The sequence below is a fragment of the Parasteatoda tepidariorum genome, chromosome 7, assembly GCF_043381705.1.
Source record: "Parasteatoda tepidariorum isolate YZ-2023 chromosome 7, CAS_Ptep_4.0, whole genome shotgun sequence".
Classification (NCBI taxonomy): Eukaryota; Metazoa; Arthropoda; class Arachnida; order Araneae; family Theridiidae; genus Parasteatoda; species Parasteatoda tepidariorum.
Window position 1 is genome coordinate 7,314,180 of NC_092210.1, and position 26,569 is coordinate 7,340,748.

Below are 26,569 nucleotides of genomic sequence, written 5' to 3' on the forward strand. Positions count from 1 at the left end.
TATATATACGTATATAAACAGTTAATCTGTTTCTTCAAGCACTCAAAAACAGGCTCATATTTTCAGGATTTGTCAGACGAGAATGAGAAGAAACAAAAGTTATGTGAAAAGTAAAACGTAAAGTTGCCATTGAAAAAATGGAAAAGTACGAGGGTCAAACCACAAAACTGGAAAAACCGCAGTAGCCGAGAGAGAAAAAGATGAAAAACTAAACAAGAAACACCACAGTAGTCAAGAGGGGCAAATCAGGATTAAATGCATTTGCACGCGCTATGAGAAGAACTACTGTCGTTAACAAGGGAATCAGCATTCATATAAATAAAACAATATTCCACGGGATAAAGATGAGCTAATGTGATTGGTGTGGAAATAATTTTAGCATCGTCGAAAATGAATTTAAATTGCTTAAAATAAAGTATTATTTCTATTTCAAATTTATTCTAATTCTATATACAAAGTTATTCAAAGTATTTCGATATTCAAAAATTTCATTTAAAAATATTATTTCACATTCAAAAAATTTGAATATAATATTTAAAACATCAAGAAAAGGAATTAATTTTATAATTAAAAGCTGTTTTTTAGAACATTTAATTAAATTTGCTGGTATAGAATGTGTTATTTCAATAACTGCATTTAAAACTTAAAAACTTTTTTACTTATTGTTAAAAGTAATAAAACACCACTTTGTATTTTGTCTTAAACGAATTTTTATGGGGTGCGTGCCGACGGACATGTTAAGGTCACGTACGTATGACCAGAAGTAGGTTTCGATCGCACCATTTTTTGGAGCAGTTTTTGGGTCATTAAAATGTTCCATCCATAAATAAATTAGTTTTCTTTTGGAGGGAGCAATTTAGTTTTTAAATCGTAATATGCTTTACGAAATTTGTAGGCATTTTTTTAAGGGCCCGTATGACCAGAAACATAGTTTGATCCCACCATTTATGTAAACAAGTGTTCGTATAATTCATGTGTTTCATCCATAAATAAGTAAGTTTTTTTCTATGAAAGCAAATTTAATATTTTGAATCGGAATATGCTTCACGAAGTTGTAGGCATATCTAAAGAAATTTTCTGCTTTGTAACACTCTATTGCTTTTCTTAAATCTCACATAAATGCCATAAAATTATGTTCTCTTACAGTTCACTAATTCAAATTTTGGTATTTTGTGAAGTAAGGTCACCTTCGCTTGTTCCAAGACATAAATAAAGACTCGATAGACCATTATAAGATTGGATAAATAAATTCTTGAATAAGTAATGTAAGAAATTCAAGACTATGAATAGACTCCAAATTATGATGCTATCGGCAGTGACTTTTTAAAAATAGTTCTTTTCAAACCATAGATGAGTTAAATTGCGTGATGTATATAATCTAACTCTATTCAAGTGAATTCCATCATTAGAATTCAAACCTAAGTTTTGCTGCCGTAATTATTTTTCCGAGTTTATTTTTTTTAATTTATTTTATGTTACAAAACATTTTAAAATTGGAATTTNTTTTTTAAAGCTTTTTTGCTCTAACAATTTAAACAAACTATTTTATTTCGCACCAGCCGAGTCTAGTGGCAAATAATGCATTGTTTTAAGTCTACTTCCTTTTTATATGCAGTTAAAAAGGGCTGTTAGATCTTTGCTTGGTTTCAAAATTGTTGTTTCCTGTACAGTCGTGTTACCACGGGCTTGAAAGGCAGTGGTTGAATGGTTTTGTCATGTTGAATTGAATTCAACTAGATTTTGTCTTAATGTTTAAATATATTATATTATTTGAATTATGTGCTTAGAAATAAAAATGATAAATTCCACCTGCCGCCTCACAATCTTGTCAACTATCATTTTGGCGCCCCTAGATCATTGCGCTCCGGCGGCCGCCCGGATCGCCCTACCCTGGGGCCGGCCCTGCAGTTGGTGTCTAAAATTTAAGCACACAGTGAAATTCGATAATACTATACAATTCTAAATATATGACGCAATAAAGAAAAATTCGTAAATTATAACTGAAATTATATGTTAGCAAGAAATATCCGTTAATTAAAACTGGTTTTAGCTTTTAATATTGTGATTTTTAAAAATTTTGTTTGAAATGACTTCCTAAAACTTTAAGCACTTAATAAATTTCTTAGTAAATACGGGATTGTTTGCATAAAGTGCTGAAGGCAGACAGTATATTTCTATAATCATAAGAGCTTTGACACTCTCAATTCCAAAAGCGGAAAAATCCACCAAAAAGAGTGTTTCTAAAAATTTCTAGAATTTTAAATACATCAAAGTAAGATATTTATCGAGTTGTTGGAGAAGAAAGATTTCGCCCGAAAATTGAGATGTGGACGAAGCAAATTCGGACATTAGTATCGAGGGAAAATGTGCCATTTCGCCCAATACACTATCAGTGTAGCAGTGTCTACTAAGGACACAATTTATAAGCATTAAAAAAAATTCGCCGAAAGCAAGGTCTTGAACCACATCATAAACTTCTATGAATATACTGGACAAAAATCTCCTGTCGTATTGCAACGAATTTGTATGATGATGATGATGATGACAGTGATGAGAAAAAAAATGGAACTTAAATAGTTAAATGCTACTGACGGTTGGAACTTATTTTGGCATGACCTTCAAAAAAAAATTTTTTTTTTTAATCAGTCAATAAGGAAGCAAAATCGCTAATGGTCTGGAAGGCATTTGGATCGAATGGGCAGACATCAATGATTTTCCATAAGGGAAGACAAATATTTGAAACTTCTCAAGATTGAGGAATCATATGCTCTATTTTCACGATCTCTCTTGAGGAACTGAATGCCTCGATAGATACTTAAAGTTTGACAAAAATTGGCTTTCTCAACAAAATTTTCAGGTACTAGATTTGCTTACCATGAGACCAGACCTATATCCAATTGAGAACGTTTCTGGAATTTTAACCCGCCAAGTGTACAGAAATGGTAAAAAAATATAGCACTAATGAAGAACTCCACGACTCCGTTGCCTTAGGAAAATTTGCCATAGGCACGCCTATGATAATATATAGTAACTAACCTATAGCCACCATAGAAACTCAATAGCAAGATACCGTAAGCCTACGGAAACCATAAAAATACATATGGCAAGACACCATAAGTCTATGGTAACCATAGAATTTGTATGGTATTATATGGTGGGACACCATAGCTTTATGGTTCGATTAAAGGGAAGTACCATAGGCATATGACAAATAATGGAAACACACTATACTTATGCGTCGCGTCATTCGTATGGGAGAGTATACGTGGTTGGTCAAGGAAGCAGGCGTGTTTGTTACAACTCCGACGATCCAAATCAATTTATCGTTAATTAAACTTAATTAAACAAATCCATCAAACATAGTAAGCACACCGGACAAAAAATTAGTCACCCTTAGAGAAATCATGAAAAACATCATTTAATAACTTGTCACACCGCCTCTGAATTTGATAACCGCCTGGATTCGGTTAGGAAGTGAGTCCACAAGGTTTGCGGTTATATCGAATCCAGTTTAAGCCACTCGCTGAGGATTTGTTCGTAGAAATCCACCAAATTGCGAATATTCTGATTTCGTCGTTTTATCCATTGTTCCAACATGCCCCACAAGTTTTCAATGGGGTTCAAGTCAGGTGATTTTGCAGTCCAGTCGAGATATAGATGAGTGTCTGAGTGTTCCTGAAACCAGTCATATATTCTTCCAGCCCGATGAACTTTGCTGTTGTTATCTTGAAAAATAGGGGATTCGGCATCATACTCTTCATGAAGATGTTGACTGAAAGGCAACACCTGATCATTCAGAATGTTTAAATAAACACGTTGGTTCATGTTAGTAGCCACCTCAGTGAGGGGGCACAATCCATAATAATAAAAAAAACATGACAGACCCACCTCCAGCTTGAACCTGACACAGTCAGGATGAAATGCTTCATCTAGTCTTCGGTGCACTCGACGACGTGAGTCATTTGAGTAAAGGCAAAGACGTGATTCGTCAGATCATATTACATTCCGCTAGTCTGCAACTTTCCACGTCCGGTGACGGTAGTTCGGCACATGGTAGTTCGATACTAGCCCACTGAAGTCGCGCGGCTTTATGTGCATGTGTGAGCAATGGCCTCTTACAAGGTGTTTGACACCGAATGTTCATTGCATGCAGCTCCCGTCGCAATGTTCTCTCTAACAGGTTGGAATGGATTTTTATTCATAACTGAAGCAATTCCTGTCGACTTCGTGTCAGGCTGGATCTATTTCCGACGGCAATTCAGACGTCGTCTTTCGTGACCACGTATATTACAACACTGTCTGTAGACACGTTGAACAGTCCGCATCGAAACACAAACGAATCCAGCAGCTTCGTTCACCGTATGACCATGACCACGGTCAAACACAATTTCTCCTTTTTGCCACTCTGTCACATCCTTACACTTACCCATATTTACACACAATTTCCGCTTAACACAAAAATATCTCGCTGATGGCTAGAGTTGCCTTTGATCACATTGAGACAGAGCGCACGCAGTTGATTACTGCATCATCTAATGGAACCTAACAATTCATCGGTAATTGCGCACTAGGGTGACTAAATTTTTGTTCGGTGAGCTTACTTTTCAATAAAGTTCTCCCACCTTATAGAAATTTCTAGTTTATTTAAAATTATTTTCGGTTATTTCAACGAAAAAGCATTTCAACTTTAAAACTGTCCACTGCCGCCGAAAAGTCGACGGCTAGGCATGCGGATAATGCCGATACATCGACGGAGCGTTATTCAGCCAAAGAGGTTTAGAAGGTTTTTTTTATTTTCGTTTTATTTAATTTAATTTCATTTAATTTTGTTTTCTCAGTTGAGAAAACACAATATTCTTTATCTGCAGAAACCCTTCTGCAGCTAGCTAATCGATTCCATAAAAAAATGGATATTCGATGTTGTTAAGAATAACGGGGCTCTATATCCAAGTAAGATTATCATAAGTTAGCTAAATAGTGTCGTTTTACTTCTTGAGCTTAAACTTTTGAGACAGTCTATTTTTTATTTATTTATCAAAGTCATGATGAAATAAATTTTTTTCAACAAATTATTTATTTTCAGTTTTTAAAGGAGAGCTGTATTAAGATAATCTATGATTTGAGCGCTGGTGGTAAGAGCCGTATTAAGATCACCGGACTTTGCAAGGTTAGTCGTGAAAGTTGTATTAATATCACGGTTGTGTGTGTGGTCTCTCCTTTGTTACTCTTAGCAGGCGAGTGTGTTTAGGCCCCTGCTGTCTGTGATCGAGACTGAGTAGAAGCAGCTCGGGTAGGACAATATCACAGTCACTAATAGCAAGGCAACTGTTAAATGTATTCAATCCATCAAAATAGGCGTGTTCATATCGAAGTGGGCGTTTCTGTTGAGGTAGGAGTGTTCAGATCACTTTCGGGTCACATCAATGTGAGGAAGGGCTACCGTCAATGTCAATCTTCATCTATCTAAGGGTACCTCCAAATAGGATTAACTTAACATTTCTTATATACTAGTAAATAGGAGTTTAATAATTGCAGTGGTAGTTACGCTACAGCTACAAATACAAAAAGTATTCTTTAAAAAAATATTATTTTTTTTAATCGAAAGTCTACGCATTTTTAGACTTTATTATAGTGAAACCTCTCGGGAGCGACCACTCTCAGTTTAACAGTAAAATGGTTGTTGGTCGTTTATCTCTATTGACTTCAAAATTGTTATCGAAGGTACATGATTTTTCACAAACGATATTAATTACAGTCAGTGTTAGAAAATCTAGCTAAAATTATGTTACAAAACGCTCTTACCAGTATTCCAAATTTTAACTTAGTAGTTGCATTTCATCGGACAGTAGATCGACCATCATGGTTTTTTCTTACAAGTTTAACAGCAATTCTCATACTAATTACCTAATATGGAATTTTTTTTATATTCCTTCGTATTCCCTATACTATTTTCTACACACCTTTTGCAATTTTTGGATTTTTAAATCTTATAGATTTTGAGCTACAAAGCAAAATGTAACATAAAACAAAAATAAAATTACTTAAGAAAAGCGCTAAAAATTACTACAACTTTCGAACAAATTAGAATATTGAAAAGAAAAGCTCTGTATTAAGTTCATAAGGAAATGTGGCTCTTTTAGAATGCCAAATTTCAGCAACTTTGTATATTCATTTCCGAGGCCCGTAGAGCGGTCCGATGGTATTTTTTCCATAAAGTTTAATAGTTAACAATTCTTGAACAAATTATCGAATAATATATTTGTTTATTCCACTGTAATACCCGTATACTGTTTTACACACCTTAGTAACTTCTAAAGGTGTGTAAACCTATTAATTTTACACACCTTAATAAGTTTTAAGCCTTAAGTTTTTGTGCAGCAAAACATAATGTAACATTAAGTTCAACAACTATGCCTTCGTCGCCCTTAACATTTTTTTTAAAATAGAGGGAGAATAAATAAATAGATAATGAGTTTATTAACCTTATCTACTTTTAGTCAAAAAAATTTTTTTCACATCTGTTCCTGTTACTACTTTGCTAGTACTAAAAGAGTACTCTTCCTGTTACTACTGACTGGTACTGAAAAGTAGTGTTCCTGTTACTGAAGTAGACTTCTATCTTCGTAAAATTGTGTTATTTAGCATTGCTGTCCCAAATCAAACAAAATAATTTCTTAATTTCTCAAATACTTACAAAATATCGAAATAAAACTGATCTGATGTCATAAAGAACACGTCCAAAGATCACGGCTTCACACTTCTCGGAGAATGCATTGAATAAAGAAGAGACAAGTAAATGTTAGTTAAATAAGGGATAAATTAAAAATTCACTTGTAATTTATCCATTCTGTGCTTATGACAGCCTATTACGATCTTCGTTTATTATTTATATTAAATTGGGTACTTGCAGATCGAGAAGAGGATCACTAATACCCAGACACCTGGCCAAAGACCTCGGCTCTAGTTTATCAAGATAAACAAGATGCCATGTTGAAATTGATCTAAGTTTCTCTATATAGGTTAGAATGTTAATTAACGTGAAGTTGAGCCGCTGTGGCTCAAGAGTATAGAGCGTTCGCCTTCCAATGTGGTGAACCGGGGTTCGATCCCGGTGATGGCTGGTAGATACGAATACCGCATTCGGACCACAGTGCTGATGTTAAATATCCTCAGTGCTAGACGTATCATGGGTTAGAGACCCCTTGCCATCAGGCAAACCATGGTAGGTCCTCGCGGTTTACCTCTCCATGTAACGCAAATGCGGGTTAGTTCCATAAAAAAAAGTCCTCCACGAAGGCAAATTTCTCCCAATACTTGATCCAGAAGTTCCCTTGTCTTCTGGATTGGGTTCAAAATTACAAGGCTACTACATTAGTAGCATTTACCCCAAAATTCTTTCGGCTGTTCAATGACGGTTATAAAATAAAAATAAAATCACCCCCTTCTGCAAACATAGGAGCATCGCCTATTTGGAAATGATCTCAGATTAGGCACCTTTTAAGCCACAGCAATGATCGCCAAACCATAGTAGTCGTAACCCATTAGTGGTCGTAAACCCAAAAATTGGGTCGGCTGTTCAACGACTGTTATAAAATAAAATATAAAAATTAACGTGAAGTTAATTAAATACAACGCCGTATCGCACATCGATTTTTGTCTACGTGCTTTACTTAACTTTGATTTATTATTTTTTATGCATTTTGTTGCAACCTTGATTATTTTTGTTTTGTATATTTGGCAACTTCGATGCGTATTTAGTCTATTTATGTTCTACATCGTGCTTGTCTTTGTGTTAAGTAAGATATAAATAGTGAAAGAATTTAAATCTTTGTGAATGAATATGCCACTTAAGAAAATTGATACTTAGGTACTTTATATTTTCGTCGCACTAGGGTTGCTCATTAGTTATTGGCGTCGGTCTGAGAAACATCCCTGAGGATGATCCGTAGACTTGCCATCACAATTTTGATTCTTTGTAGAGGGGATATTGAGAGGCTACTTTCTCAATTCACACGCTAAGGAAACTTTCTTTAGATCTCTGTACCCATGGTACAGGACTTATGAAATAGAATGGGAAGAACAGTTGCTAACTTAAACAAATACCACGTTTCAGCAGCCAATCAGGATACACACGTACGTCACTTGTATCCAATTGATAGTTTATGTCTAATGGGAAAGATTTAAATCATAAGGCAGCATTAATTTTTTTAATAATATCTAGAGATATGTAGTATAAGGAGATAAATTTCACAGGACTACGAAACAATAAAAACAACACTCATTATTCCCAAAATATTGTTTAATTTCAAGCATTGTAAAAATTTTTAAGTGTTTGATAAAAAATCAAAAGCCCTATCGATTAAAAAATTCTTTCTAAAAGCAAAAAATTAAACCCTTTTAAAAACTAATAATGTTAATAGGTGTATAAATTAATTTATTCAAAATCTTGTTTTGCTCAATTACTTTTATTTTTTAATGATACTTTTTTCTTTTAAAACAAGGAATATATTTGAAACCCAATTCCTGTTTTTGAAGTAATTCTACAAATCGCGACACAAAAACGAATTCTTGAAAGTTTTATTTTTGTTAGGTTTTATTTTCGCTTTGCTAATCAATGTGTGGAACGATTAAATAGCTTAGTTGACAAAAAGAAAAAAGAGAATCTCGACAAGATAAAAAACAAGCAAACAAAACAATTAAGATGCAGAAACTAATAATAGCATTTCCTTCTTTCATTGTTTTCACCAAAATACGTCTATGTCATAGGGTTTTTATCAGTTTAATTATAAGCAAGGCCTTTTTTCAGCTTTATGCAGCGTATAAATTCAGTTTCGTAAAAGAAAAAGTTAATCAGTAAGCATTGATTGATGTACGTTTTTTTTTATCACATTTTAAACATTTCTCACGTTTCTTCTAGAAAGCAGTTAGTAAGGACACTGATATGTGTAATTAAAAATAAAATATTTGGATAACACATAACAGAAATGCTTCGTTCAATTCCAAAATTGCATGGTACTTACAATAGGCTCAAAATGCTATGTATTTCATTTTATTTTATAACAGTCGTTGAACAGCCGACCCAATTGTTCAACTCCGTAGCCTTGTAATTTTGAACCCAATATAGAAGACAAGGGAACTCTGGATCGAGTATTGAGAGAAATTTGCCTTCGTGGAGGACTTTTTGAGGGAGCTAAACCGCATTTGCATTACATGGAGAGGAAGACCACGAGAACCTCCCACAGTTAGCCTGACGGCAGGGGGACTCTAACCAATGATCCGTCTACCACTGAGGATATTTTACATCAGCACTGTGGTCGGTGCATGCCGGATGCGGAACCCGTATCGACTGGGATAGATATCTAAATTGCGTAGATATCTAAATTGCACAATGCTTTAAGCTCGTATATTTACCCTTTATATTTAGTTGTAGTTATATTTTTACTTTATATAATTTCTTGAGTATTTATGATGCGAACAATAACTATATGTCGAACTGAAAGAAAAATGTGTTTTTTAGCAGTAATTTATAATTATTTATCTAAAGTTACTACTGTAGCTAACGCAGCAGTTTTGCTTCTATAATAAATAGCATCCCTTCTGTCATCAATATTTCTCTGAAGAATGTATTTACAGTTAAATAATTTTTATGTATATAAAAATGAATGTGTGTCCTTTAAAGACTCCTAAACCATCCAACCGAAAACTATGAAATTTGACATACAGATAGCTCTATAAGCACGAGGAAAGTCATTGTCGACATTAGAACATTCTACGGCATTGAATATTTTGATTGATTAAGCGTTTTAGCCATTGTTTTATATTTAACCGCAAACGATACAATTTTTTGAATATTTCGAAGATAACATCAATGATATTCGTTAACTCAATAGCTTTATTTGATTTTTTTTAAAAATAGAGCCCCTGATAGTATAGGAGCCTTATAAAAAAAGAGTTTATTGCTCGTGTTTTAAAATTTAATTATTTTTTATTCACTATATCGGAAAAAATTCAATGAACAATATTAACGTGGCAGCACGCATACGTCACTAAATTGATATCTCTCTCTACTTATCTGATACCACGTGTTTATTTCGCTTCGAGAAACTGTTTTAAAACGTGTTTCTATAAAAGTAAATAATTTAAAATCAACAGTAATTGAAAGGGAAAGAAATAGTTATGTATTCAATTGCGAAATTAATGTGGTACTAATTCGTCTCAGAGAAACGTAAAAAATCGGCATACTATTACTGACGCCAATGATGGTTAATTAATTTAGGTAATATATTCATATTTAAATAAAAGAAATAAGGGTACTTACGTATTATCGCAACCAGGTTGGCGCGATTTGTAAGTTTGAGTAAGAAAGTATGAATAGAAAGAAAATGTACATTTATTAATTACAGATAATTTTTAATACAGTTTTTTATATTATTTTGTTTTAAAATTATTTAAAACAAAATTATTATTATTAAAACAAATTATTATTATTAAAACAAAATTATTATTATTAAAACAAATTATTATTATTAAAACAAAATTATTATTAATTATTATTAAAATTATCAAATTATTATTAAAACAAAATTATTTATTATTATTTTGTTTCTTTACGAAAAACCACGTATAACACGTAGGGTTGCCAAATTTGGCGATTTATGCGAATTTTGGCCTGGTTGCGTTAATACGTAAGTACCGAAATAAGCTATGTACTAAAAAGCAAAATTAATGAAGTAATTCGTCTAGAGAAACCGTTAAAAATCGCCATACTATTATTGACGACAGTGATGCTAAATGAATGTTGGAGTTATGTATTAATTAAAATTAAAAAAAAACTATATTATTATTGACACCAATGGTTAATTAATATTGTAATAAGTATTAATTGAAAAATAAAAAATAAGCTATGTGCTAAAAAACAAAGTTAATGGGAAATTCGTTTAGGGGAAGCGAATAACTGCCATAAGCTGACGAAGCTAAATTTTGGTAATGTGTACAATTTTCATTATGGTAACTGGTGCAGTTTTGATATAAGAATGCGTTTACTTTAATTTCTGAAAATATTTTTTACAGTGCTAGCAATGATAGTTTAATAATATTTTAATGAATTAGAAATAAAGTAACTTTTTCCACCACTACTTATAAATATTTTAAACGTAAATTAAAGACCAGACAGAGAAATGATCATGCTCCAAAGTCCTTATCAAGTCCTTAAAAGGATTGTATTTATTTTTAAAATTTCGTCTTTCGTTTGCTGCCATTGATAAATGTATTTCGCACGAAATACTGAAGGGTACAGTAAAAAGTACCAAATATACTAATATAGGTACAAAGTATTATATTTATATATTTGGTGAATATTAATACTGCTCCAATACTAAGCAGTTTTAATATCGATTCTGGGGAAATAAGTGTTTTACAGCCTCTCGATACATACCGGACAAATTACTTGATAGTGTTAAATTTGAATTATTATGAGTTAACCACGAGCAATATTATAATGCTAACACCCGTATTCACCACGCCGAGTTAAATTCAAGAGTAACTCGGGGATCGGAATATCCACGGTTCAGAGTTACTCTCGGATTAACCCTCGCTTTTTATTCTCCAACCGTTTAAAACAGAGGATTTCACAACTCGAGTTTAACTCTTGGAGGAAATATAACGAGGCCTTTGATTGGGCAAGGTAAAACCATGTGACTTTGTATATAATATAAACACGTGCTGTTATATAATATAAACATGTTATTTGCTGGTTTCCAAATGCATAAAATCTTACAGCAGTTNACTTTTTTTTGCACTCTACACATCGACAGCAGCCCCACCTCACAGCTCCCATATCTAATTTGCGCATGCCCGTCCTTCTGTGAGTTTAAAGGTTAAGTTGCCACTATTTAATTTACAACCCTCGTATATTTGGTGAATATTAATACTGCTCCAATACTAAGCAGTTTTAATATCGATTCTGTGGAAATAAGTGTTTTACAGTCCCTCGATACATACCAAAAAAATTACTTGATAGTGTTAAATTTGAATTATTATGAGTTAACCACGAGCAATAGTATCATGCTAAGTGATGCTACTATCTGTTACAATAATCTCTACAGTTAACACAATTAATCTCTTTTCTGATGGGATGGAATACAAAAAAAAAACGAGTTTTTCTTAATTTAATAACGTAAAGCCACCGAAGAAGTGAAAAAATAATAATAAATAGAAAATTGAAAGTTTTTTTAGCTTTATTAAAAGAGAAATTTTCAGAGAGGCTATTGTCAAGGGTACGAAAAAAAAGTGGTATCCAAACTATTTTATTTTAAATTTATTGGAAGGTGGGACTCATAATTCTTCGCCTTATTTTATTTACCATTGTCTACTTTGAAATAAAAATCATTACTCAAATCATCAATCATGCAAACATACTAAAAGTTAATGTAGATTATTTATTTTAAAGTGAAAAGAAAAAAAGCAGTTCTGTTACATTAAACATTCCAATATTGATGAACCATTTTCTGATATTTTCGCTGCTTCATTAACTCCCATATTACTTGGTACTTTAATTCCAGTTTGTAAGCCCTTCAATTCAAAATATATCCCTTTTAGTTTTTAGCATGATTTCGTTGTGCTGCTTAGTATTGATTTTCTTCTTCTTTTTTTATTCACCGAGTGCGAAGAACAGGTATGCAGCTTGCATGATAATAAAGCTTCGATAATGTGATTTTTTTATATATTTTATAAGGAACTATGAAAAAAAAATGGTTTTGTTAAATTAGGACTTTAAAAAAATGGTGTGGCTGGTCCAGTTGGTGGCAAATCGCGGCTCCTTAAAAACTTAAGTGCGGCTTGTCCTCTAGCTGCAAACAAGCTTTATCCAGATATCACGTGGTATGGTATTTTCTTCAATTTTTCACTTGAGAGCCGTGATGGCTCAGAAGATCGAGCGTTCGCCTTCCAATCCCAGCTATGAATTCCGCATCCGACTTGAAATGACCCAATGCTGACGTAAAATATCCTCAGTGATACTTGATCCAGTAGTTCCATTGTCTTCTGGATTTGGTTCAAAATTACTAGACTACGGAGTTGAACATTAGTGGTCGTGAACTCAGAAAATTGGATCAGCTGTTCAACGACGGTGGTAAAATGTTTTACTTCACGTAACTATATAACTATAACATACATCTTAAACTTTAAAATATTCATGATTTACATTATACTGTAACTAATGAAAATTAAGGCTTTACTTAAAAAATACTATTTTGATCTTTGAACATGCGTGTAATTTACCAGAACTACAGAATTAAAGGTCCCCTACAAACAGAAAAATAAAGATTTGACTTCTTCCATCTTAATCTGCGGGATTTATGTCTGGAATTTTCTGATTTTTTCAGTAACTAATTAATGTTTCACGTTTTAAGTTTTAAAAATATTTACAATCATTAAGTTGGATTCTCGGTAACTTCGGTAAATAGCTTAATCGAACATATTTCAAAGAATGAAATTAAACAAAAAGTATTCAAAAGTGAATAAATAAGGAAATTTAAGACACATAAAATTACCGTATGTTAATAAGGAAGAAGTGGAATGCGTTTTCTGTCAAAAAGGGACCTTATAAGTATAGCTTTAAAATTTAAAATAGTACAAGTTAGTTCGTAATTATTGTATCTTTGTGAAGCTATATTTAGTTACATATAAAAACATTAATATATTTGTTTTCATTTTTATTTCATTGCTTGTAAATAAATGTAAAAATAGGATGAAAAGAATTACATAGAATCAATATTTTAAAGATTCAGTATATTTTTACTAATTGAAACTTATGTTTCGTACTAAATTTTATGGTATTAAATTTATGGTTATTAAATGGATTTAAATCAATTACTTTTTATGGGAAATGTTTTTTCTTTTGTTGTTTCCGATTAATCCAATAATGTCATCAAAAATATTTTCATTAGTCCAGTTACTATAGCATATCGAAAGGGTGTTTCTTTTGAAAATTTTTTACTCATTTGTCACACTATTATAAATGATATCTGAAAAATCCTCTGTTCTCTCTTGTACAATTCCCCCTTTTTTGATGGAAATGGGAGGATATGAGATTTTTTCACGCTTTATTGAATGATATCTATCCTGAAACGATCGAACTAATAGTTAAGAAGTTATAAGGATTTTGTGTACAAAAAGTACAAATTTGTATTTGTACTATTTGCATATCTAATATTGCTATCTAAACTGGTGATACATTGTTTCCAATTTATTTCTTTATGCTAAATCGAATGAGGCTATACACAACACAATAGCTTAAAAGTTGCAAAGCGGCTTCATTTACAAAAATTAGTATTTTTTATATGACTTAGTACACTTTTTCATTTTGTTATCTATTGGCTTTCCGTACGTGTGAGGTGCCTTTTCTGATGAATTTTTTTATGCTGATTATTCGAGTTGATGAGATAAATAGTTTTGAAGTTATAGGGGTTTTATTTACAATAACTGCAACTAAAAAATAGCGCATTTATGTAAAAAAAAAACATTTGAAATAATAGATTTTTTTTAAAAATTCATGTACGGTTTCATTCGATTGAATGAAAAACATACATAGGAAACAATACTTTACTCGTCTATATAGCAATGTAAGATGTGTAAATAAATGCTAGTACAAAACCGTACATTTTGTGTACAAAAGGATGCTCAAAGTCTGATTGTTTTTTGCTTGATCTCATTCGAATTAGCTTGAAAAATTACAGCAAAATTTATACCTTACATGTTCAGACATTCCCTGGATAACAATGTAAAGTGTATAAATGTCAAACAAGTAGTTTTTATGCATAATAACTCTTGCGACTTTTAAATTATGCGTTTTATTGACTTGTGTATAATGTCATTCGATTCAGTCAAAAAATTGCATATAAAACTATTTCTCAATTGCTGAGATAGCAATATCGAATTCGTGAATAGGTACAAGTACGAATTCGTACTTTTTGTACATAAATCCCTTATAACATTTTAGCTATTAGTTCGATCGTCNAAAAAAAAAAAAAAAAAAAAAAAAAAAAAAAAAAAAAAAAACGGAACTAATGTACCGAGAAGCGTAGGTTTTTTTTTTAGATGTAGTTTATAATAACGTTACAAAGCTTTCTATCAAAGAAAAGGGTATTAATTTTTCCAAAGAAAATTTTTAATTTTACAGGATTATATTATAACATAATATCTATTATTAGTATATCTATTATTAGAACTACATTAGTATAGCTATTATTATTACTTAAACATATCTATTATAAAATAAGGAAGTGTTGTTAATTTTTTCTTGGTTTTAAACAGTTTTTATCAAAATAAGCATACAGGATAATTGTAGTAAAGAATTACGTAATTTTGATATTTTTATGACGTAACATATTAAAATTGAAGTGAGGGGTTAAATTGCGAAATTATCCACAATTGATTATGTTACCATAAATTTTATAGCAAATCAAAATTTTGTTATTTTTTATATTTAGGTTATCTTGTTTTATTATAGTTAAAATATTTAAAAAAAATATACGAATTGTATATTATAGTTGGCGGTGATGCAAAAAATTATAAGTGTGAATGCAAGTTTGCTTACAAAATTTGCTTTTATTTAAAAGGCTCATTAATTATATATTTTTCTAAACTTTATTTCTGTGATAAACATTTTCAATCTAAATTATTAAAGAAAAAATCAAAACTATATTTCTTTCGCGGAATGTTTCATACTGTAGCTTCTGCATAATCGGCAAGTTGACTAGAAGTATTAAAGAAAAATAAAATAAAAAAAAACGTAACTTACTGATTTTAAACTTTTCATTGCTGCATTACTTTAAAATAAATTTAGTCTTTGAATTTTTCTTACATAAAAACTTTTTAATCTCTAAAAGTGATATAAGTTATTATTGTATCTGAACTCCACTTTTTCAATTCATTCTGGGAACTAATAATTATATTTTGATCAAAACCAAAAATTTTTTTATCTTATTATTACCTGATTATTTGTTTAGCCTTAATAAATATTTTTTTTCCAGGTATACATTAAGAATATGGAAACTAAAAAGCGTAAAAATGAAGAGAAAATTCCAGGCAAAAACCATTATACTAATAAGTAAGTATCACAAGTTATGATGAAACTTCCGTTTTTAGTTTGCGAAAGCTTATTTTATCCTAGAGTGAACATCAATGTTATTTTTCATATATATTTAATATTCAAATTTATATATATCATATTTTCAAATATAATTTCCATGTTTTCAAATATAAATTTTCTCATTTTAAATATTTATTTTCATATTTTAAATATATATTCATACATACACAGAAGAGCCATTACATTATGACCTCCCTGCTAATAACATGTAGGACCACCTTTAGCCCTCAAAACTGCTAGCATCCGCCGTGGCATTGATTCCACAAGGTGCTGATAGGTAGTCTGGGGTATCTGGTACCAAGCGCTCACCAACTGGTCCTTCAATTCTCTCGCATTGCGAGGGGGTAGCGTGGCAGCACAAATTTGGTTTTCCAAGTAGGACCGCAAATGCTCTTTTGGATTAAGGTCAGGTGAGTTTGGGGGCCAAGACATGTCTTGAAAGTCACTGGAATGTTCCTCGAACCAATCCATGACGATTCGACCCTTATAACATGGTGCATTATCCTGTTGGTAAACACCATCCCCCGTAGGAAAAGCTGTTGCCATGAATGGAACTATGTTCAAGTAGCTTACAGACGTCAGGGATTGTTCTATGAGGATTTTGGGTCCTAATGTGCCCCAGGAAAACTTTGTTCCTGGGCGAGAAACCATGAAAACCCGGGCGAGCCCATTGTTATAGATGGAGGGTTGTCATAATGTAATGGCTCTTCGGTGTATGTTCATATTATAATCTTAAGATTTCGAAAATGTAAGGGAAAGGTTTCTACGTTGAGATACTCTTTGAGACAATTTACAATTATTATTATGTTTATTATTGTTGTACCTAATGTGTAAAACAAAACTAAAAATTATGGCGAATATCCTGAATAACTTATGATAAAATTTCATGTTGTAGGACTTGCACTTAATTAATTAGTACCGTCGTTATTCTAGACTACGAAATTAGGCACAAAAAAGTACTTCCTACGGATACTCATACTTTTTTTCTGCGGATTCAGATTTCCGACTCCTGAAAAATGGGTAACCGCAATCCGGTAAATTCAGTCCCTATAATTTAAGCAAAAAAGCATTCGGAAGTTAGAACTTAATGCTAATTTCTCTTTTTTTTCAGTATTTTGCTCTATCTCAAGAACGTTTTTAGTAAATCAAGAAATTTTTGCGCGTAATTATAAAATTTTTTTATCCGAAGATGTAATTAATTAATTTTTAACAATCATTTATTATTTTTTGTTTTCGGAAAAATTTTGAATTGTAAAGCATTTGAATATATGTGCATACATTTAAAGTTTTATCTAATGAAGCTTGCCAAAACTTCTTATGATCTCACAAGTCTTCTGATTCTGCTGGAAATATTTGATCTCAAGCATTACATTACAAATTAATAAAATGTTAGAAGATTTACTAACTATAATGAAGATAGAGCGTTCGCCTTCCAATGAGTTGAACCGGGGTTCGATCGCGGCGTTGGCTGGTCGATACGAATTCCGCATCCGGCTTGCACCGACCACAGTGTTGAAGTGAGATATCCTCAGTGGTAGACGGATCATGGGTGAGAGTCCCCTTGCCGTCAGGCTAACTGTGGGAGGTTCTTGTGGTCTTCCTCTCCATGTAACGCAAGTGCGGGTTAGCTCCATCAAAAGGCAAATTTCTCCCAATACTCGATCCCTTGTCTTCTGTATTGGGTTCAAAATTACAAGGCTACGGAGTTGAACATTAGTAGTGGTGAACCCATAAAATTGGGACGGCTGTTCAAAGACGGTTATGCTCGCAAAGCTTGCTTTAATTGTTATTATTAATTTACTTTGAAATTTAAAAAAAAAAGTTATTAGTCCTAAAAATTAAAAAAATTGCGTACACTTCTCAAAAATTAGAAATACTCTTCAATGAAGAACTTAATAAAGGCAGTTTTCTCAAATACTATCCATGCTCGCACTACAAGAGCTATAGAAGACTATGTAGAATAGGATGGGCTTCTATTCTACATAATATAGTATATACTATGTTCAATGGAATAGAATGTATAGAAGTTGCCCATTGTCGTCTTCATATATGTTTTAGATTGAGACTACCATCTTCGGCTTCAATTGGAGTTTCGCATTTAAGGAGACAATCGCATATCACACACCTTTCCTGTATCCGATAGTTTCTTAATGTGGTACAACTTCTTTTAACATTATTGGCCTTAACCTTTAATTACAAGAATTTTTTTGTTGATTTACTTTTATGTCATAAGAAGACCTGCGACTGCAATCAACACGCCCTGCAGAAAAATTTATATTAGGTGTACACACAATGTATGTTCATTTTCATATCCTTGCAGAAAGATGTTACAATGAAAATTGTTAGCTGCTAGTGATTTTTATACAATTCAGTAAGCATTCATGCTAAATAAGTTTTAAAGTTAAACTAATTAAGTTTCTTTCTTTTTGAATTTAAGTTTGGAAAAAAAATCTCTATTGAAAAAATAGTGATAAGTCAATTAGCGAAGTGGTAACAATTCAATTTTTAATTATCACATAAATTATTGCATTAGATTTGTTCTGCTTTTGAATTATTTTGGGTATTTATATGTAAGCTAAGTATATTTTTAAATGCTGTCAACTATTTGAAAATATATTCTCAAATACAGCGGAGGAGCTCCTGTCTGTGGTGCAGCTTCAAGGATAGCCGAAGCAATGGTCGCCGTGTTGACACGCTGCTGCAAACGTCGTCAAACTGTTCGTGCAGACACTTGTTGTCTTGCAAATGACCCCATTTGTTGACTCAGGTTTCGTGACGTAGCTGTACGATTCTTTAAGGCCATGTGGATAAGTTGCCTGTCTTCTCGGCTGTTAGTGATGGGGGGTCGCTGAGATCCTGCACGGAGTTCCATATGCCCGTCATGAACCCATCAATTCCATATTCTGCTAACAGTAGTCATGGGATCTCGACCAACGCGAGCAGCAATACTTCGGTATGATAAACCGCAATCCCGGTAGGCCACAATTTGACCTCGATCAAACTTAGACACATGCTGGTAGGCTTTTCTCCTTCTTACAAGAGGCATAACAAAAACTTTTATACCCAAGAACAACGCTCAAATTCGATTTCTGTATGAGAAACTTACTGTCAAATCTCTTCTTTTATATACATTGTAGGTGTCGCAACCGCTGCCTTCTTTATTTGAATGCCCTGATAAGCTAATCATTTGCATACCACAACATGTTTTATCCGTCCTGAAAATTTCACGTTCGTGGTGTGTTGCCTTCCTGGTGTAGCAATATTAATGGCCAGTAGAGTACATCACCAATGCTGGACTTTTTTTTTAAATTTTAATTTTCAATTGCATTTAAATAAAGTCAAATATTAAGACACTTTAGAGTAACAGTTGTTCAAAATTTTTAAAGGTTGCGTAAAACTTGGATGTGTTCTGTGCATAAATATCTCTTTTAGAAAATTTTACTCTGTAGAGTTCTTGAATTAATTCTATTGTAATTTCGAAGGGGAAAAATCCTATCATTAGATCAAAATTTAGTCAACTTTCTTTTCTGCTGCCGTTAAAACGATACATGTAAAAAAATTTAGCAATTCACAGATTTTTTTTTCTTCGTAAAACTCCCTTTTTACCATAACTTAATAAACGTTTTTGTATTCCTTTCTAATCATTATCATACTTGGGTCATTTGAATATTTGGCTGCTGTCCGTCTTAAAAATATTTCTTTTTAGAAATTCTTGGAAACTTCAAATGATTTTTCTCTGTATCATATTTATCAACAGACAGTTGCTATGTTTTATGGTCCTTTTTTGTATCCTATCCTAAAGTCAATAAAATAATAGAAACTTATTTGCAGTTGTCTTTAGTTTTTCTAAGAATTTCGCGGATAGCAAGAATTTGATTTGTTGTAGATCTTTGGGATCTTAATCCACAATTGTAGTTTCTAATCCCGTATATTTTAAATGACAATGGAAATACACTTTTGAATAAGATATTAAAGTTTCTGTTTTAAAAAAGTAGGGCAGGTGGTGTCTTTTTTTCCCATTCATTATGTCCATAGTCCTAGTTTCATAAACTCGGGTTCGACTGAACTTTTTATAATGTTCAACCATGATCGTCCCTCAGTGGACTGATCGTTAAGACGCGGCTCCCAGTAGAACACTGAAGTCAAGCATCACTGGCTGCGGTCAGTGTGCGGGTGGGTGACCAATTGGATCAGTATGCGAAGGGTGTGCGGTATTTATCCGCGTTAAACTGTTCTACCGTAAAGTGCTCGGCTTCGCGCTCAGGTCGTTGGACTACCGAAGAGAGGGTGCCATCTCATCTGCAGAGGATCAAAATTGTGATGGCATGTCTTCGTATCATCCTCAGGGATGTTTCCCAGACCGCACATTGTGCAGCTCTAGTGCGACTTAAATAAACTACAACTACAACCGTTATGTTATCGTTAATGCTGTTAATTACCAGCATCACATCGCCTCAATATTGTAATGAATTGCTTTCTGCATAATTCCTAAAATTATTAAACAAAAAAAACTGGAATTTGAATCGGAGCTGCTGAAAAACAGAACATGTTACAATCCTTATTAGTTACATTTTTTTCAAACTACAATTAATCGTTGTTCATAATTTCGACTGTTTTCCGTTAGCTAGAGTGCGCAAATTTCAAATGGAGCTCTATACCGTCTGATGGCAAAGCAAGTTTTGGTTTTTCCTGAAGGTAACAAGCAAACTTTAGTTATTCGTCCTTAAATCACTTTCCGACAGATACAAAACTAAAATGAGGAAAACAAAATAAGTTTTTAAGATTGGTTTAATAGGTAAAAATAACTGTATTTTGGTAAAGCCAGAAACATAGTCTTCGTAATAAAATTGAATCACCGTCGAAAATTCTGACGATTGTAATTTGTTGTTTTTTTGTTGTTTTTAATTGTTGTTTTTTTTGTTTTTCGCGTGACAAAAAAAATAAATATTCTCATTCCTTACAGAACACATTAAAAACGTTGAGTGTAAAATTTAAATTTTATCCAATTTTTCAACTTTTTAAATTAAACGTAAAGTGTGTCAAGCAAATTTTTTTTCCATCCATCGTCCAATTTATTTCGCAAAATTTACTATTAATCTACAAAATATTTTATAAAAAAAATTGAAATTTGGTTTGCGATTGCGAAGTGAGTAAAGAATGAAATAAACTATCAATTTTAAAATCCTTTCAATTTTTCAAAGGTGTTTCTTTGTTATTGCATAGAAGATTTCTTTAATTCATTATCTCTACAAATTGAAATTCTTTTTATTCCGTTTCAGCGTTGCTGTGCGTATTCAGCGAAATCAGGCCGAGAAGCAGAGGCGTGACCGACTCAACGACCAGATTGCTCAGCTGGCCACTCTTGTTCCCCCAGCTCTAAATGCCTCAAAACCTCTCGACAAAGTTAGCATCTTGAGACTATCAGCGTCATGGATGAGGCTAAATTACAGTGAGTCTTATGATATCTTATGATATCGCATATTCAATGACGAAATTTTTGAATGAATCTGTGTGAGATATGCTTGGAGTATTTTCAGTACTTTTCGGTTAGCCGGGAGCAAAGAAATTCAAAAAAAAGTTTTTTATTATTTATTTATTTATATATTTTTAGTTTATTTCTTTTTTATGTTTTCTAATATAATTTTTATATTAAATAAATAAAAATAGTTGGTGGGGGTTTATATTTTTGCAAGTTCGAATTGAATAATTAATTAGTAATAAAAGTAGGAGTTGTTTTATAGCGAAGAAACTAACATAAAAAGATTAATAGAAGCTTATACAAATAATAAAATAATATAAAATAGAAAACTATTAATAGGAAAAAGCAAAAGTCTTCCTCAGGACACATCTTTTGCTATAATTTAGTGCGATATTTCTGAATAAAGAATAATTATCCTAAGATAAAAATTATTCTTTATAATGTGTCGATATCGCTAAAAAATTTAGTTGAAAAAGGGTATGAAATAAAAGAAAGCAGAAACAGAACTTACCAGCGTGTAGCAAAATAAAATGTGGTTTAGGTTTAATAGTAAAATACTAATTTAACAGTTAACTAAATTCGTGAAGAAGAAAAATCTTTAAAGTTGTGCTTACAACTTGAATCGTGCAAAATAAAATAAAAAAATATATTTGGTCGAAAAAAATTGAAGCAAGTAACGCTTAAGTGCTGCCATCTATGAGAAAAACTAGTAAAAAATTTTTTTTTCGAAAAAATTGTTTTCAAAACCCATAATATGAAGAAATTTTTTTTATTTATTTTATTACAAAAATATAAAAAAACATGCAAAATAGGTAATCGTTGTAATTTAAATAACAGACTTAAATAAGTAATAAATTATCTATTGGCATTTCATCTTTCATAGGGTGACTTATTTAAAAGTCAGAGCCTGCACATATGAATAGAAAGCCGTTTATAGACTTTATCCTTCCTTCATACATCCTTACATAATTTTAAAGATTTTTATGTAAACACGTTATTTAGCTTTTTTGTCAATTAGGATAATTATCTCTCCTAATTACTCTGATAATTGGAAAATATCGAAATGAAATTTTAAGTTTTTCTATATATCTTATAAAGAACACATGCTCCAAATTTTAACTTCATAACATTACGGAAAGTGAGAGAATTATTGATAAATGAGTGAGCCAGGTGCCTTTTACAGAAAAGAGAAAAGTTGGTAGGCTAATCCTCTGGATTCGCCTTGAAAGCAGTAGTATTGATCCTACGAGTCTCTTATCGACAACTTAGACAAATCACAATTCGTATGATGGAATTCAGCCCTTTTTAGAACATAACAAATACGCTTTGAGATCACTAATACAAAAAATTAAGGCTGTGTCATAAAAAGCTCTCTAATGCAATGTGCCACCAGATAGTCACGTACAACCTCTTTTTATTTCTATGAACCAACAATAGAACAGCTTGGAAAGATTTAATCATCAAAAATTATGTTCTGAAAAACAAGTTAATCTCTAAGTTTCTCCCTGAATATAAAAATTTGAATTACAGTAAAACCTATTAAGTCGAACTCTATTGCTAAGAACCTTATTAATCCCACATAATAAAAGAAAGCAAAATCTTTGTAACCTGACCATCTGTGTATAAAAAATTTTTTACGAGTGTTGTTAAATTCTCTTCTAAACTACCATAAAGACAAAAAAAATTCTTTTTCGGCGATTTTCTATGATATTGTTATGTATTAGAATTTCGCTGAATTGGTAAATTAGTATTAAAGGCCTACCTTATACCTAAACCCCTTTGTGAGTTGATCATATGGGAAAACTGAAAGGTTTTGTAACAGAAAGGAAAATCGGAACGTGAGACGGAAAAGAGAAAAAAAAACTGGTTGTAAAGCCATTTTTATTATAACTGGTTTTCTGGAGAAAAAAAAATCAAATTTTAACTATAAACTATTCATTACTACTAACTTTTTTGCGATTAAGAAGTAGTTCTTGTTAATATTATTTCTCAATGTTAATAATAATAATAATTTCTGTAATCCAACAGCCGGCGCTCTGCGCAATTAACAGTCCTATATATAACCAGTAAAAATTTTTTAGTAGTCATCGATATTTTATTCTTCCCGGAAAGGAGCTGAAATGAAATTTCTAAATTACCAGTTTTTACTCTTTTCCTCTTGATATACATTGATTTTTAGTCCTGCTGAAAGGTTTGTAAGTACACATCTATGTAAATAAAGCAGATTGTTTATCTGTATTTGAGAATGTGATGCACGTTTTACAAATCCGTAAATTTGGTATGTATACATTCCAACACGGGGCGAACCGATGCATGCCGAAGAATGTTTTTCGTAAGGCATGATAATTATATAATAGGGGTGGTTTCTTGCCAAAAATTTGTTTTATCGTACTTTTTATGAATAATTTATCTTGAGTTTCCATCTTAAATTAGCGCAATGTATAGTGACAAACTCCACCAAATTTGTATTTTAAAAAGGTATATGAAAAACCACGTGTTTCTTACAGTTATGCTTACGCTTTTATAGCATAATTCTATAAATTTAAATAATAGAAACTGGAAGCAAAAACTAATGAGATAAATGTGAAGTTATCAGTTAAGCCATATTAAGATTGCGGTAAATTCTGAATGTCACATTTTAACCAATAGGGGAGAGTGGGGTCAATTGTAACATTTTTTATTTAACTATTTTTAACTAACCAAACATCCAAAATATTTTTAGTATTAATTGACAGACGAGTAAAGTAGACTATCCTCTACTAGAAAAAAATAAATAAATACCTTATTTTAAATGTTATTATATTAGTTATTAACAATTTTTGACAGTCGTGCACTTGTTACAATTGTCCCCACTTACGGGGTCAATTGTAACAGTTCATAAATTCAACTAAAACATAGTTAATTATACATATTATCATAGTTGTGATATATTTTTTTATTGATCAAAATAGTAGTGATATTTTAGGAGTAAAAATAATAATGAGCAGAGACCTAAAGGGTTAAACTTTTAACTTTAAGGGGTTAAAAATTTTAATTTATGCTGTGAAAGGTGACAAATAAAATAATGCACATGCAACATAATATAAATGATATAGGAAACTATTGGTGGTTCTTAAAGAGTTAAGTAATGGTTTGTAAACATAAGATTATTTATTTTCAGCTGTTACAATCGTCCCTTTACTTATTGTTACAATTGTCCCCAAGACGCCATTTCAGCTTCATTTGTTAAAAACAATGCTAGTTAATTAGCAAAACTAATTTTTTTTTTATTGAAATGTTAATTAAGGTGTCCACTTACATATTCGGTTACTAATTTTTATTTGTTTAAACAAAATTACTTTGTTACAATATAATATTCTAATACCAAAAAAAGTACTTATATAGCGTGAAAATATCTTTTTTGATGTAACTCTTTCAAAAGTACATAAAAATGGTTGCCAGCAGGGGTGTACATGTAGATTTATTAAATACACCTTGTGCGCCATCTAAGAACCAAATCTAGAACCAGACACTCGAAATTTTTGCTCTGTTGCAATCGTACCCCACTCTCCCCTATAATTAAACTTTATTTAGATGAGTTGAACTTTTAATCAAATAGTATGAAACCGCACCGTGATACATAAAAATATGAAAATACAAAGGTTGTGTATTAGTAGTCCGTAGTATGGTAATATTAGATTACGTTTCAGAAGGCGATAAGAAACCTATTACCACAGTACGTATATTTGGCATCTATGTTGGTATAATTGGACCAGTAGTATTTAATACCACATTTAATTAAGCATCATTGGCATCAACAATAGTTTGGCGATTTTTTGTCGAATTAAGTACCGAAATTAGTACACCTATAACGATTATAAATATATAAGTGTCCTTACTTATATATAAGGACTTAACTATGTTTACGGGATTCATAAAATTTGACTCTTAGAGCTCTTAGGAATTAAAATGACAGTAATGTTCTGCATAAATTACTCTTATCACTAATGCTACCGTCACTATTGGTTATTTATAAGATGTAAATTAAAGTCACTGTGAACATTTATTTGTTTTGTCTTGCTTCTGTTTTTAAATGTTACCCGAAATAGGTTTTTAGTTGCCTCTCTATTTTGTCTTTCGTTATAATTTTAGGGGGGTTAAGAGATTTAGCAATCGGTATTTTTCTAATTTTTATTTATCGTTACAAATATGCATATTCAATTTCAATTTTAGTCTTTTTTTTTTAGTGAATATACATAAAACTAAATTCGTACAGTATTAAGAACCAAAATCAAAATGTTTAGGACGCTCGAAAACAAGTCGCCCACACTCAATTATCATAAGGTAAAAAAAATAAAAAAAATGAAATCAGTTTTCCGTTTTGAAGCGTTCATCTCTATATTATCGAAAAAAGTTACGAAGTTGTAAAATTAGTTATTACTTATTATTTTTACATTAGATTAAAAAAATTATATTTTTTATGAGTGACTGCTGTAGAAAAAATACTCACGCGACTAAAAATAAAAAGGTGCGGTTTTATTAAATTTATTAGGTTGACCCACCCTCTGTTTGCTGAGCTCACCAGTCCCTCGAAACTACTTACTAGGAATGTGGGGTCCTGAGTAAATACCCCGCTAGCAATGCCCAAACACAACCCACCGCACACACACAAGCAATTATAAATCCACATGGCTTAAATAACACCCCCTCAGCCCGCCACGAGGTTTGAGGGAGCATGTTTCAGAAATAATACACAATATGTATAGGGATGCACAACCTGCGACCCACGGTAGCCCCTGAACATAATATATATATGTATGTATATATAGCGTCGTTGCCGAGTGGAAGGATTAAAACAGGTCTTAGACCGGGAAGAAGGGTACAAAATTTGTTTATTAATTATTAGACAGAGCAGTCATGAGAAGTGTGTGTAAGTGAACATGAAAAGTTGCTCTCCTTGG

The 26,569-nt window shown here is 31.9% G+C and overlaps 1 protein-coding gene across 1 annotated transcript in view; it reads left to right on the plus strand.

Moving 5' to 3' along the window:
* LOC107450263 (hypoxia-inducible factor 1-alpha) overlaps nucleotides 1-26,569 on the plus strand; it is a 141,631-nt gene that overhangs the window by 68,757 nt on the left and 46,305 nt on the right. Inside the window, 2 exon segments of the mRNA XM_043040829.2 lie at nucleotides 16,032-16,108; nucleotides 21,430-21,599. Coding sequence (XP_042896763.1) covers nucleotides 16,047-16,108; nucleotides 21,430-21,599 — 232 coding nt within the window. The 5' untranslated portion in view covers nucleotides 16,032-16,046.